Raw genomic sequence first — 12,242 nt, 5'->3', positions numbered from 1 at the left:
CATAGCCTTACTAGAAATGGGTCAGGATACACAGTGTTACACTGATTTGGATTAGGGTTAGGCCATGACTTTAGGTTTGGGTTTAAAGCTGAATTATTCCTGTGGGTTGGTGCCAACATCTTGAGAACGGTTTTCTTGAGATTTTTGCCTCAAACAATGCATTATTGTAAGATCACCATTCATGCAATTTGGGCCTCTTCTGAACTAAAAATGGGTCCCTTCAAGTCTTGAATCTAACTCAGAACGAAAACCTTAGGGATATTTGTGTGTTGCATGTAGAGTAGATCTAGGGACCTGGTTTTGGCTCATCTTTCATCAATATTGCTAGGACACACTCATCTATCAGTTAGCAGTGGTCTAAGTGTTATCTGGAGTTATTTGTTTATCTTTGTTAACATTTAACTTTACAATATTGTCTGCATTAGAAGACTATTCATTTTCTTGGAAGATGTTAAACATTAACCTACCAAGAATTGCCAGCACCATGCTATCTTTCAGTACTTCCATGGAACCTGAGCACACAAAATAGATAGCCTGCAAGGCATCTCCCTGCCTGAGAAGGTACTCCCCAGGAGCACAAAAGGAGGTTTTGATATGCAGAGACAAAGACCTGAGGCAACCACGACTGGCACACTCAAAAAGGGACAGCTGCAGAATCTCCTTGTTCAAGTGCATGGTGATGTCTGAACGCAGCTCATCTGGAAAGTCTTTTAAAAGCTGTCCAAAAAGGGAAAATGAGATTGATGTTAAGTGTAAAATAATTTATTTTACTTTTTGCATACTGGATCTGAGTTACTAGCAATGTACACAATGCCTTTATGCTTAGGTTTTCTCTTATGTATTTATGTTTAAAGTAAAATACACACTATAGAGGGCCAAATCTTGTCCTTAGTTAATTCTTACTGAGTCCTTACACAAATAAGCACCCATTGATTTCAGGGACACTTTATAATATATTAAAAGTTTTTTGGTAATTAAAAATGCATTTGTACTACAAGTTTACCTTGTACACAAAACCCAGACACAATTCTTGCAGCTTTTTGATAGAAGAAAATAGACTATTTTGAATAGCTTGTATGTTCTTTGTGGCAACAATGCCTAGCACAATGACTCCAACTAGAAATAAAACAACAAATAATTCATGCCAGGCCTATATGGCATGAGCAGAAACAAGTAATGATAATTTTGTTGAGTTGCAATAGAGTCCTCTTAAAATGTTCATATCATGTATCGTGTGAATGTGAGATAGACATTTTAAATAGGAAGCTGCAAATCATAGCTGCGAAGGAAAGGAAAGGTCTATCAATGTATTTCCATTTAAACTGTATTTGCTGTTTTAATCATGGAGTTTTACCCTCAATATCACACCCATCCCAGCCTGCCCAAGGAACCCTAACTGCAAACAGTGTTACTGTGGTCCAAATCCTGAGATCCTTAATTAACCCTTATTCAGGCCTATATTGCCCACTTCTGTGGTAAAACCCATGGTAGTGGTTATGAGGGATCAAACCTCCATAAGGTTCCCCCTTGCAGAGTTCCCTCTATGATGTTACATTGGACGTTTGGGGGAAAAAGGGATGGTGATGAGTTGGAATGAGGTGCATGTACAGCACAAAACCCTGGTGAAGGCAAAGGGTGGATATTTCTTCCTAGTTTTTCCTCAGTCCTAATTCAGGGAAGCTCCCATTGTAGTTTTGAGCCAGGTTCTGATGTCACTTATGTCAGTTTCTCAGCAGATCTAGTGCAGCAGAGGAAAATTAATAAGTACATGTTTCTGCTCATAGATGCTTTTTTCATATAAGGGCAACATAAAATTGATAAAACATTATCTTTCTTCCACCAAGGCACCACAAGAATGTTTTTTTTGGCGGGGGGGGGGGGCGGAGACACAATAAAAGTGCTTAAGTAACTTTTTGAAAGTCAATAGGAAGAAGTAACTGGCATTTGTTCCTCTGAAAATTTCCCAGTATGTGCCTAAGTCATTTAGCACTGGTGAAAACCCCACCCCTTGCGTTTTCTGTATGCACCAGAAAAGAAAACTTCAAAAGGAATATTCTGAAACCAAAATCGTCACATTTATTTCTGTATTGTTTCTGGAGGCTATTGAGTTTTATAACGACACATAATGAAAATGAAATGTTCAACAGGAATGGTTTGTTCAAACAAGCATTGGGCCAAGGAAAGTCATTATGTCCTATGGAGTAAAATAATTATATATTACTCAACTAAATTATTTAAGAAACCACCAGAGTTCTCTCTCCAACTTTGACACTCATGTTACTCTTCTTCAGTAATTAGTTAACATTCAAAAATATGTAAGTAGTAATAAGTATATTTTAGATTCAGACAGTGCCTTTCAGCCTAAAGGATCCAATCATGTTTCACAACCTCTATATACACAACATTCAGGAAATGCAGCCACCTATGTACAAAAGGTTGCAAACAGTGAAGGGAAGGTAAGGATGGAGGAAGTAGTAATTTTGGTTAAGGACGGGGAAGAAATCTCTCTCTTAGGAAAAGTGCCATGGATACTTTAACATTTTGTGCAAGACAGAAACTCCTCTGTTTTAGGGCATTATCAAAAAGACCCCTGCTGAATCGTACTTCAGTACTTCCAAATTATGGTGGGCTTAGGTGGCCCTGATGAAATTTGAATTTCTAGTTTCAGGGAGTCTGATATTCCCAAACAGATGGTTCAACAACCTACGTATTCCCTCTGGGATAACAAACTCAGCTTTATTCCTTATGCACATTCTTTCTGATGTGTGACTTCACATATTTCAGAATAAAACCATCTTAACTAAAAAAACCAATTAGAACAAATCTAAGAAGCCAATGGAAGCCATGCTTTGATTATTACCTCATTGGAATCTATTCCATTATTGACAGACCAGGTGGTTTGGAAATATTCAAGCATCCTCTGCTTTAACTGCTGTGGCAGGTGATGGACCCGTATAAAGTCCTTTAGATCCTTGGTTCTTGTGTGATAAAGGGACCATCTGGAGTACATCCTCTGAATTATAGCAGTTACATTTCCGAACACCAAGGCATGCATCAAAGCTGGGGAGAACAGAAATTATGTACAATGGGATGCAGTGACTTTGCAGATTATGGTTAAAATACAATATAGAAAATATTAGGGCAATTTTCACAGAATCCAAGCTTTCACTTATAAATAGGCAAAATTAAGTTTTAAAGCAGCACTTTAATGATAAAACTCTTAAGTAAGTATAGCTACACTGATAGCATGTTAACCAAACCAGAGAGGAGAGAGACATGGCATTTCAGAACTTTTTTTTTTTCCTTTTTTGGTACAAATCTATAAAATTAGGTCAGAATGGATGCTGATGTGCTGTTATCTGACTAGAGATTAAAACCAAACTCAGGAAATAAATTTGTTTTCAAAGCCATTTAGAAACTTTCTGTCAATAAAACATCAGCATACTACAACTGTACATTACTTATTACTTATTCAGGATCAGGTTAATATTAAAAGAACCTGGGCTAAAGACTGGCTTGCTGGGTGAGGAGCCCTTCTACTTTGAGTATGACTAAAAAGGGTGACCAAATTTCTTTATATCTATCCTCTTTTTGGAATTTCTCTCGTGTAGATACTTGGTGTGAAATCTTTGGTGTGAATGGTTTTGGTGGCCTTCGTGATTCAGCTGGAGCTGGTGGAGATAGCAATGTCATCTGGGTGCACCTCTGGCCCTGTCTGGGCAGGACATCTCACAAGAATAGGATAAAGGTGGTCTGGGGTCCCAGGAGATGGTGGAAATAGCAGCCATGATGGTGAAACTGATGTCAGTAGCCAATTTTTCTCATTCTTTAACGGACCTCAAAATGGACTGCTAGTTGGAACAGCCCATCTCCTCATTATTTTGTCCACCAGTTAGGCCTAATTTCCAACATACCAATTTTGGCTCACTGATTTCTGGTCCCACACTTGTTTACCAGGCATGCTCTTAACACAGTCATTGAGTTTTATCAGTAGGCCTTTCTAGCTATGTCTACACGTGTCCATGCACATGGTTGTGCCATAACCCCCCTATTGTTCACATCTGAACTCCAGAACCACACGTCTGCAGGCAAGTGGAGGGTGAATAAGCTACCATGACTGTGGGGTGTGCGTAAGTACACAGCTCAGGCTGTGGCACAGCCTCATACCCATGCCACTCTGAACTGTGGTTGGGAGCAAGGGGCATGTACCAGGTCTCCAGTTTTAGTAATCCTCCACCCCTATTCCCACAATGCACCGAACTCTGCTGCAACACTTGCATAGTCCCCAAGCATGGAAAAGCTATAAACAACTAGTTTTACTGATTTCTGATGAGCCAGTATTATACATTTGACAGAAACTATGTCTGAAAAAAACAGATTATTAAAGAAAAATCATTGTGCCCATTGTCTGTGTGTTTTTTGGCCAGCACCCAGGAAGCGATGATCCTAAGGACACAGACCAGGAGAAGGGATGGGGTGGTTTAGAAAAGTCCTGGTTGGGGATGTGATGACAACTATAGAAAACCTATAGTTGTCTGTCTGAAGTTTGTAATGGCTGTCCTTCATCCCTTGGAAGATAACTGTTTTAGTATTTCTATCACTTCCCCCTGCCTGATCTTACCCTTCCCTTAGAAACAGGAGCTGTGTGGAACAGAGAACAGGGGACTGGTGGCAGAGTAAGGGTAGGCAACCTATGGCACGGGTGCCGAAGGCGGCACGCAAGCCGATTTTCAGTGGCACTCACACTGCCTGGGTCCTGGCCACCAGTCTGGAGGGCTCTGCATTTTAAATATAATTTTAAATGAAGCTTCTTAAACATTTTTAAAACCGTATTTACTTTACATACAACAATAGTTTAGTTATATATTATAGATTTAAACTAAAAACATTAAAATGTATTACTTGCACACGGAACCTTAAATTGGAGTGAATAAATGAAGACTCAGCACACCAATTCTGAAAGGTTGCTGACCCCTGTGGTAGAGAGTGTCCAGGAAGGGAATATTCTGGTTGTCTGAGAAAAAATGTAATCACAGCAGTCCTTTCTTCTTTGTGTAAGCAGGGGAATGGTCCCACTATTGTGGGGAACTTTCCTGGCTTATACACTACCCCGGTGGCATGGGCTAGCAAAAGGATCTGAGTCCTCGCTCCCACTTCCTTTACCCAGAGGCCTGCCTGACCTCAAGGGCTCCCCCTTCCACTCTCCTGTGTGGCAGAGTCCTCATAACCCCAACAAGGCTGGGCCCAGGATTCCTGGGGTGCTTGACCCCCAACCTTGTAACCAAGAGGGGCCTTCAGGACTCCTGGGACCATACCCTCCCCTCTGGCTCCTGAAACCCCTCACAGAGGCCCCCCTGAGTATCTGCTGTTACCCAATGATTAAATGACCTTTTCTTTCACCACCTTCCCCTAATCTTGAGCAGTTTTAACCTTAGTAGCTCCACAAACAACTGCTATATGCAGGTAACAATGCTGACAAAGAAAGGTTAAAGAAAAGAATGTTTGCGCACCCACAAAGCAAATGTTGATGAGGTCATTAAAAGAGATTAAGTGCTCCAAATAGCAGAGGTTTGTAAACAAGTGTGATTAGGGAATTCAGAAGCATTACAGCTCAGCAGCCACCCTCTACAGCACAATCCCAACCCTCTGGCCTGTCTACACTACAGAGTTAGGTTGACATACAGCAGCTTAAATTGACCTAACTCTGCAAACGTCTATGATAAAATGTCTCTCCCGTCAATGTAACTCGCCCACTACACTAACTTAATGACTCCATCTCCACAAGAGGTGTGGAATCAATTTCAATGTACTTAGGCTGCCAGAGCGTCAGTATAGACACTGCATTGTTTACATCGACTGTTGCTGCCTTTCAGAAGCCATGCTGCAATGTCCCACACTGACTTAAATCGGTGCAAGCAATGTCTCACACTGACACAAGGAGAATAGTGTGGACATGGATAAGTGATTTAATTATTGTGGCTGTACATCAATGTAATTTAGGTCAACATAATACTGTAGTGTAGACATATCCTAAGGTGTTAACCCAGGCCTGGTCCACACTACACAATTAAATCGATTTAAACAGCGTTAAATCGATTTAACTCTGTACCGTCCACACTACAAGGCACTTTAAATAGATTTTAAGGGCTCTTAAAATCGATTTCTGTACTCCTCCCCAACGAGAGGAGTAACCCTAAAATCGATATTACTATATCGATTTAGGGTTAGTGTGGATGGAAATCGAAGTTATTGGTCTCATTCCTTTAATGTAGCTACCCAAAGTGCACCGCTCCGGAAATCGATGGTAGCCTAGGACCATGGACGCACAGCACCGAATTAATGTGCCCTAGTGTGGACGCATAAAATTGATTTTATAATATCGGTTTTATAAAACAGGTTTTAGTAATTTCGATTTTATGCTGTAGTGTAGATGTAGCCCCAGTGGTGGTGACTGTGACAGGGCGTGACTCACCACAGTGGTGCCTCCTGCTGGCCGTCCTGGGGATTAGCTCCGCAGGTCTCTCGTGATGGTGCCTCGCCTGCTGTCACATCTGCTCTTGGACCCACGTCACTGCAAGGCATCCTCTTCACAACACAGCCCTCTGGCCTTCTCACCTTCTCTGCTTCCCCCATCTAGGGGATAGTACTGCAGTCCAACTGTCCAGCCACTTCCCCCATGGTGAGTGTGTGTGTGTGGTGGGGAACCAGGGCCCGCCCACTGCTCCAGATCTCTGACCAGGGACCCCCTAAACCACAGTCACCTTCTGCATTCCTTTCTCTCAACTACCACTGCGTTTCCCTGGGCCACTTCTCAGCAGCCACAGCACCCTACTCAAACTCAACGGCTCATACAGAGCTCCATCTCTACTCCCAGGTCCCTGGCCTGCACTGTCCAAGGTGCTACAGGGTTGCAGCCTATTCAGGACACACTCTTCTTTCCTCAAGCTCCCAGTAGTGACTGACTCTGGCCCCACAGCCCCTTTTCTATGAGCCCACTGGGCTCTGATTGGCTGCTCTTTGCTGCTTCTTGTGCAGCCTCCTAAAGGCTCTATTAATCTTGTCCCTGCCAGCATGGGGTGAACGCCCCATCACACTGCCCTGTTATAATGGTTTGTAATGTGTGAATTGTCACAGGAACAAATGACTAATGATCTTTGACTATAGGGGAACAAACCCTCACAAAGATGTGCAGCCCCACACGTATGTGCCACTATTCCCTCCTATGCTTTTCCAACAACTGCACTGGGTGTGAAGGTGTGCTCCAGCAAAAGCAGATGTCATCCTGTGCCTCCCTGCTGTTCCAAGGTATGTGCACATATGACATCCCTGATTTTCCTTGTCTGCTGGGAAACTGGACCTGTGTGCATGTAGGTGGGATCCAGCTGCTTGTACACAGTCGGTAAAGCAGACTTGTCCTGAGCATACTCAGGATGGAAGCACTCCTCTTTACCCTCACAAATATTATGGAGTGTGCAACAGGTGACAGTTTTAGCAATGATGTTCACCATATTGGCCTCCAGACAGGTGAGTAGCACTAATGAGATTTCAGCCTCCCAAACACGCACTCCAGATCACTTTGCAGCTACTGAGTTTGTAACCGACTTCCCTTTTTCCAGGATCATTGATGTCATGGTATGGTTTCATGAGTCAAGTTAGAAGCAGGTATAATGTGTCCCCCAATATCAACAGTTGGCACATGTCATGCAGGACCAGTGGATCCTCTGCAGGCATGCTGTCGAAGGCAGCCTGCCTGCTGTGCTTGGGGCGGCAAAATACCTAGAACTGCCCCTGTCTATAATTAGATTTAACCAACCCAGAAACAAATATGAACTCCTAGATCACTGTCACAGTCTTACCATGGAGTCACAGACAGTCCCATTAGACTCTCCAGTCTATCTTGCCACCCAGTCATTCCTGCTGAGTTAAGGTTTTAAGAAGTGGGGGGACATGCTCCCCCATTTAAAAACTGGGGGGAGGGAGGGCAATGACTCAACCCCACCTCCCCACCCTGGCCATCTCCAGTGGCTATGATGGTCTCTGAATAGGTAGTTATTTAAATATTTTTTATCATCATTCAATGTGTGGCTACAGGCCTTATTTGCTGCACGCTATTCAAACCCTTCTCTGAATTCAGAATTACTAATTTTCAAATGGACTTTTCTGTGTGACTAATGGACCATCGCTATAGTATTGGAAAGCTTCACAAACATGAATGAATTCACCTTCATACCACCCCTGTGAGGTGAGAGGGTGGTATTATCCCAATTTTACACATGGGGAACTGAGGCAAAACGATTAAGGCCAGAGTTCCCAAAAGTGTCCAGTAATAATGGCTGCCCTATTGCAGTGTTCTGCTGAACAAATACAGTAATAACACAATGCAAGCTGTAATATATCTGGACTCAGCTGCTGAAAGCAAGTTCACCTGTCAAGAGCAGAAAGATAAATCTACTAAAGTCTAAAGATCTTACTTATCTGTGCATGATCCACTTACTTTCTCCTTCAGCTCTGGGACCACATATTGCATGGAGTAAGACATTTTTATCTTTCCTATGATATTTGTCTGTCTTACACCATAATTGAAAAATTCATACAAAATCAGTACATCAAAGCTAGCAAACAGATATGATAAAACAAAAAATACCCTTCACAGTACAATAAAATAAAAATCAATACACAGTAAATAATGGCTACCTTTGAAGAACAGACATTATGTAAAATTCATAAGCATTAACAAAGGTTCATAAACCTAAGATAAGGAAGCATCTGATATAATCAATAAATTTTTCCCCCCAATTCTTAAGGTCATGCTTGAAAAGTGCTTACAGGAAAAAATTACAGGCTCTTCTTGTGCTGAAATGTACCCCTCTCCTTTATCTGCCAGCCTACAGAACTTTATTAATAAAGGCTAGATCATTCTTTTCTTAATGACTGACTAAAGTGTGAATTTATTAAATGATATATACTCTTCCAACTGACCTACCCTGCAGTGACACCCAGAGAACATTATTCCTGCTACTTTAAAAAAAATACTATCCACTCCATATGAAGCCAACAGATTTATTAATTAATGTCTCACCAGGGCAAGTATCTTGCAAAATAAATAAAGTATTAATTTTCAAGACGTTAGTCATTTCATTAATGTATAGTAAAATATAAGCTCTGGGAAAATTATACACCAAAGGCACATTAAGAACCACATTCGTCAGACAAAAATACCTTAAGCTTTGAAACAATGTAGATGAATATTCTTGTCCCCAACAAATTCTACTGAGGTGAAGATAAGTTTGTTACCTCCCACTTCCCCATGACAACTCCACTGCCCCCCTTTGCCCTCTCTGCTGAGTCCCCTAAATAATGTCCCACATACATAAATTTCCACAAACCTTCAATCAAAAGGGCTCTAAATCAACCTCTTCTTTCTTCTCTTCTTGACATACGCTGCCACCCAGCCCCTTCCCAAATGCAAGTTTATTCCCTTTTCTTCCAACATACTCTTGACTCAACCTGTCCATCAGCTGCAGTTTTCTTCTGTTGCATCTGCATTACAGTCCTGACAGAATCTGACAGCCCCTCTGCATTTCCACAATACCTCCATCCCCGCGCATGCACACACACACTGGACCTACTACCCAGGTGCGAGAAAATATCCCTCAAAGTTAAACATAAGATCTGCATCTCACACCAATTAGTTATGAAGGGTATGTCTACACTACAAAATTAGGTCAATTTTATATAGGTTGATTTTTAGAAATCGATTTTATACAGTCAATTGCATATGTCCACGCTAAGCGCATTACACTGGTGGAGTGCGTCCTCACTACCATGCCTAGCATCAACTTATGGAGCGATGCACTGTGGGTAGCTATCCCACAGTTCATGAAGTCTCTGCAACCCTTTGGAATTCTGAGTTACGCTCCCAATGCCTGATAGGACAAAAAACATTGTTGTGGGTGGTTTGGGGTACATTTTGTCAATTGCCTCTCCCTCTGTGAAAGCAATGGCAGACAATCGTTTTGCGCCAGATACCAGGGCAATTAGAAGAGCACAGCAAGGTGCGCTGCGCATCACAGAGGCTTTGAAAACCAGTTTTATGACTGGTCAGGCTTCAGTGTGAAAATTGTGTGTGTTTCTCCTTGATGCAAACCCACCCCCTTTGTTGATTTTAATTCCCTGTAAGCCAACCACTCTCCCCACTTGGAAATAAAGTAACTATTATTTTGAAACCATGTATTCTTTCTTTATTAATTAAAAAAATGAGAAAATGGACAAGGTAGCCCAGGTGGGGTGGGGGAGGAGGGAAGGACAAGACCACATTGCTTACTGTAGCCACACTAAAAATCAAATTGTTTGAATGACAGCCTTTGTAGTGTTCTGAGAGCTAATATCTATTTGGAGGCCTGATTCCTCGTGCCACACCATACAGAATTCAAATGAATTTCTCTGTCTTCAGCAAAAGATAGTCATGAACTGCAGGGAGAATGAAGTATCAGAGGGGTAGCTGTGTTAGTCTGGATCTGTAAAAGCAGCCAAAAGTCCTATAGCACCTTGTAGACTAACAGGCGTTTTGGAGCATGAGCTTTCATGGGTGAATACCCACTTGGGAGAATGAAGTCTCTTTTTCTCTTAACATGAAAAATGTCAAACTTCTGATTATTATTAAGTCATTAAACCAACAAAAACAAACAAGCAGAAGCAAAACAACACCTCCTGATATTCTTCTATCTAGGAAATAAATGGCAGTTATATGGTTCCTTTATATTTTTCCAAGGTAAGTTTTTGGAAGTTCTGCCATCTTCATCATCCCTTCATGGATATTTCTTGATTATCTCAATAAAAACAACCCCCTACCTCCCCCCCCCCCCGTATTCCACTACAAAACATTGTGTTTGACTACCTTGAAAACATGTGGAACATTTGAAGGTTAAATATTTAACCCTTTTTCACTATTATTCAGCATTGAAATTGTATGTTATCAATAAAATTAATTACTGTACTAACTGTAGCATTCATGAAACTGCTGAAATTAATAAGACACTGTTCCTTGTCTGACTTATTATAATTACAGCTACTTATTGCTAGGACAGTGAAAAAGAGTTGATAATTCATCAGGCTTTTTATATTTTTATACATCATTGCTGGATACTGTGAATTCATAATTTACAGTGATATTCAGCATGTACCATGGTCTCTGGTGTTAAGTTGTCAAGTTTACACTGTGGAAATTTACACTGCTGAACTGACAATAAGAGTCATAAAGACTAGGCTTGGGGTGAAACTTCACTGGTGAAAATACTTACCACTAAACCCAGGAAAATTAAGCAGCCTGAGAAACAGTTTGGTGCACAGCGGTCTAATGGTAACTCACTTTGAATCCCACCACTCATGCACAGCATTGCTTTTGATTAGTATGAAATATATATTATGCTTTAATGCCAATATTTTTGGAAAAGAGATGAAAGTAAATGTATAAAAACTTGCAGAACTCTCTCTCCACTTTTCTCTATTACTGTCACTTATCCTGATCCAGGTATACCACATTTTGAAGATGAAACCAGTTTGGAATCTTGGAGTGAGGTGGTGGGTTGACTCAACAGAAATAAAGCCACTGCAATGAGCAAATACTTTTTCAACAGTAACAAACATTTATCAACATAAATCAAAAGCAGGTAACAATAAGCAGACCAAAAATAACAAAAACCCTTCCCGCTTTGAGAATTAATCTACAACAGTGATCAGACATATTTTATTCAATATTATTTGTTGCCCTTGCAATTAAAAATTGAGACCTGCAGATAATTGTTTGTTGGTTTACTATACCACAAAAAGGTTTCAGATTCACTGAATTTGCTACTGAGCTAATGAAAATGTACCACATCATGGCTCACAAATTTCAAATTTAATCAAGGACATGGCATTTTAGGATTAGTGTTTTACTTGAATTCATTTCAAATTATAATTTCAAATTGCCTTTTTTCCCCCTGTTCAAATTTGACTTTTCCAAAACATTTTTACTTACCCCCAATCAGCATTGTGCAAATGGAGAAAATCTTTTCTGCATCAGTATTGGCTGAAACATTTCCAAACCCAACACTGGTGAGACTGCTGAGAGTGAAATACAGGGCAGCTATATAGGCACTTCTGATTGATGGGCCTCCTAATGTATTATTGCCATAGTAAGGAGACTCTATACGTTTCCCCAGCTCATGAAGCCAACCTGAAAAGCAAAAGAAAAAAAAATG

The 12,242-nt window shown here is 40.9% G+C and overlaps 2 protein-coding genes across 2 annotated transcripts in view; one reads left to right on the top strand and one right to left on the bottom strand.

Annotated features, from left to right (window-relative positions):
• The window catches only part of LOC127044053 (uncharacterized), a 449,887-nt gene that overhangs the window by 66,268 nt on the left and 371,377 nt on the right, over positions 1-12,242 (top strand). The window lies entirely within an intron of this gene.
• Positions 1-12,242, bottom strand: part of KCNH8 (potassium voltage-gated channel subfamily H member 8) — a 355,845-nt gene that overhangs the window by 72,714 nt on the left and 270,889 nt on the right. Inside the window, exons 9-11 of the mRNA XM_050938322.1 lie at positions 12,020-12,217; positions 2,861-3,060; positions 468-717 (exon numbers count right to left, since the gene is read on the bottom strand). Coding sequence (XP_050794279.1) covers positions 468-717; positions 2,861-3,060; positions 12,020-12,217 — 648 coding nt within the window. The remainder of the gene's footprint in view (positions 1-467; positions 718-2,860; positions 3,061-12,019; positions 12,218-12,242) is intronic.

Source organism: Gopherus flavomarginatus, chromosome 2, assembly GCF_025201925.1.
Source record: "Gopherus flavomarginatus isolate rGopFla2 chromosome 2, rGopFla2.mat.asm, whole genome shotgun sequence".
NCBI lineage: Eukaryota > Metazoa > Chordata > Testudines > Testudinidae > Gopherus > Gopherus flavomarginatus.
Note: the sequence above shows the minus strand (reverse complement) of the source record. Positions and strands in the feature narration are given on the sequence as shown.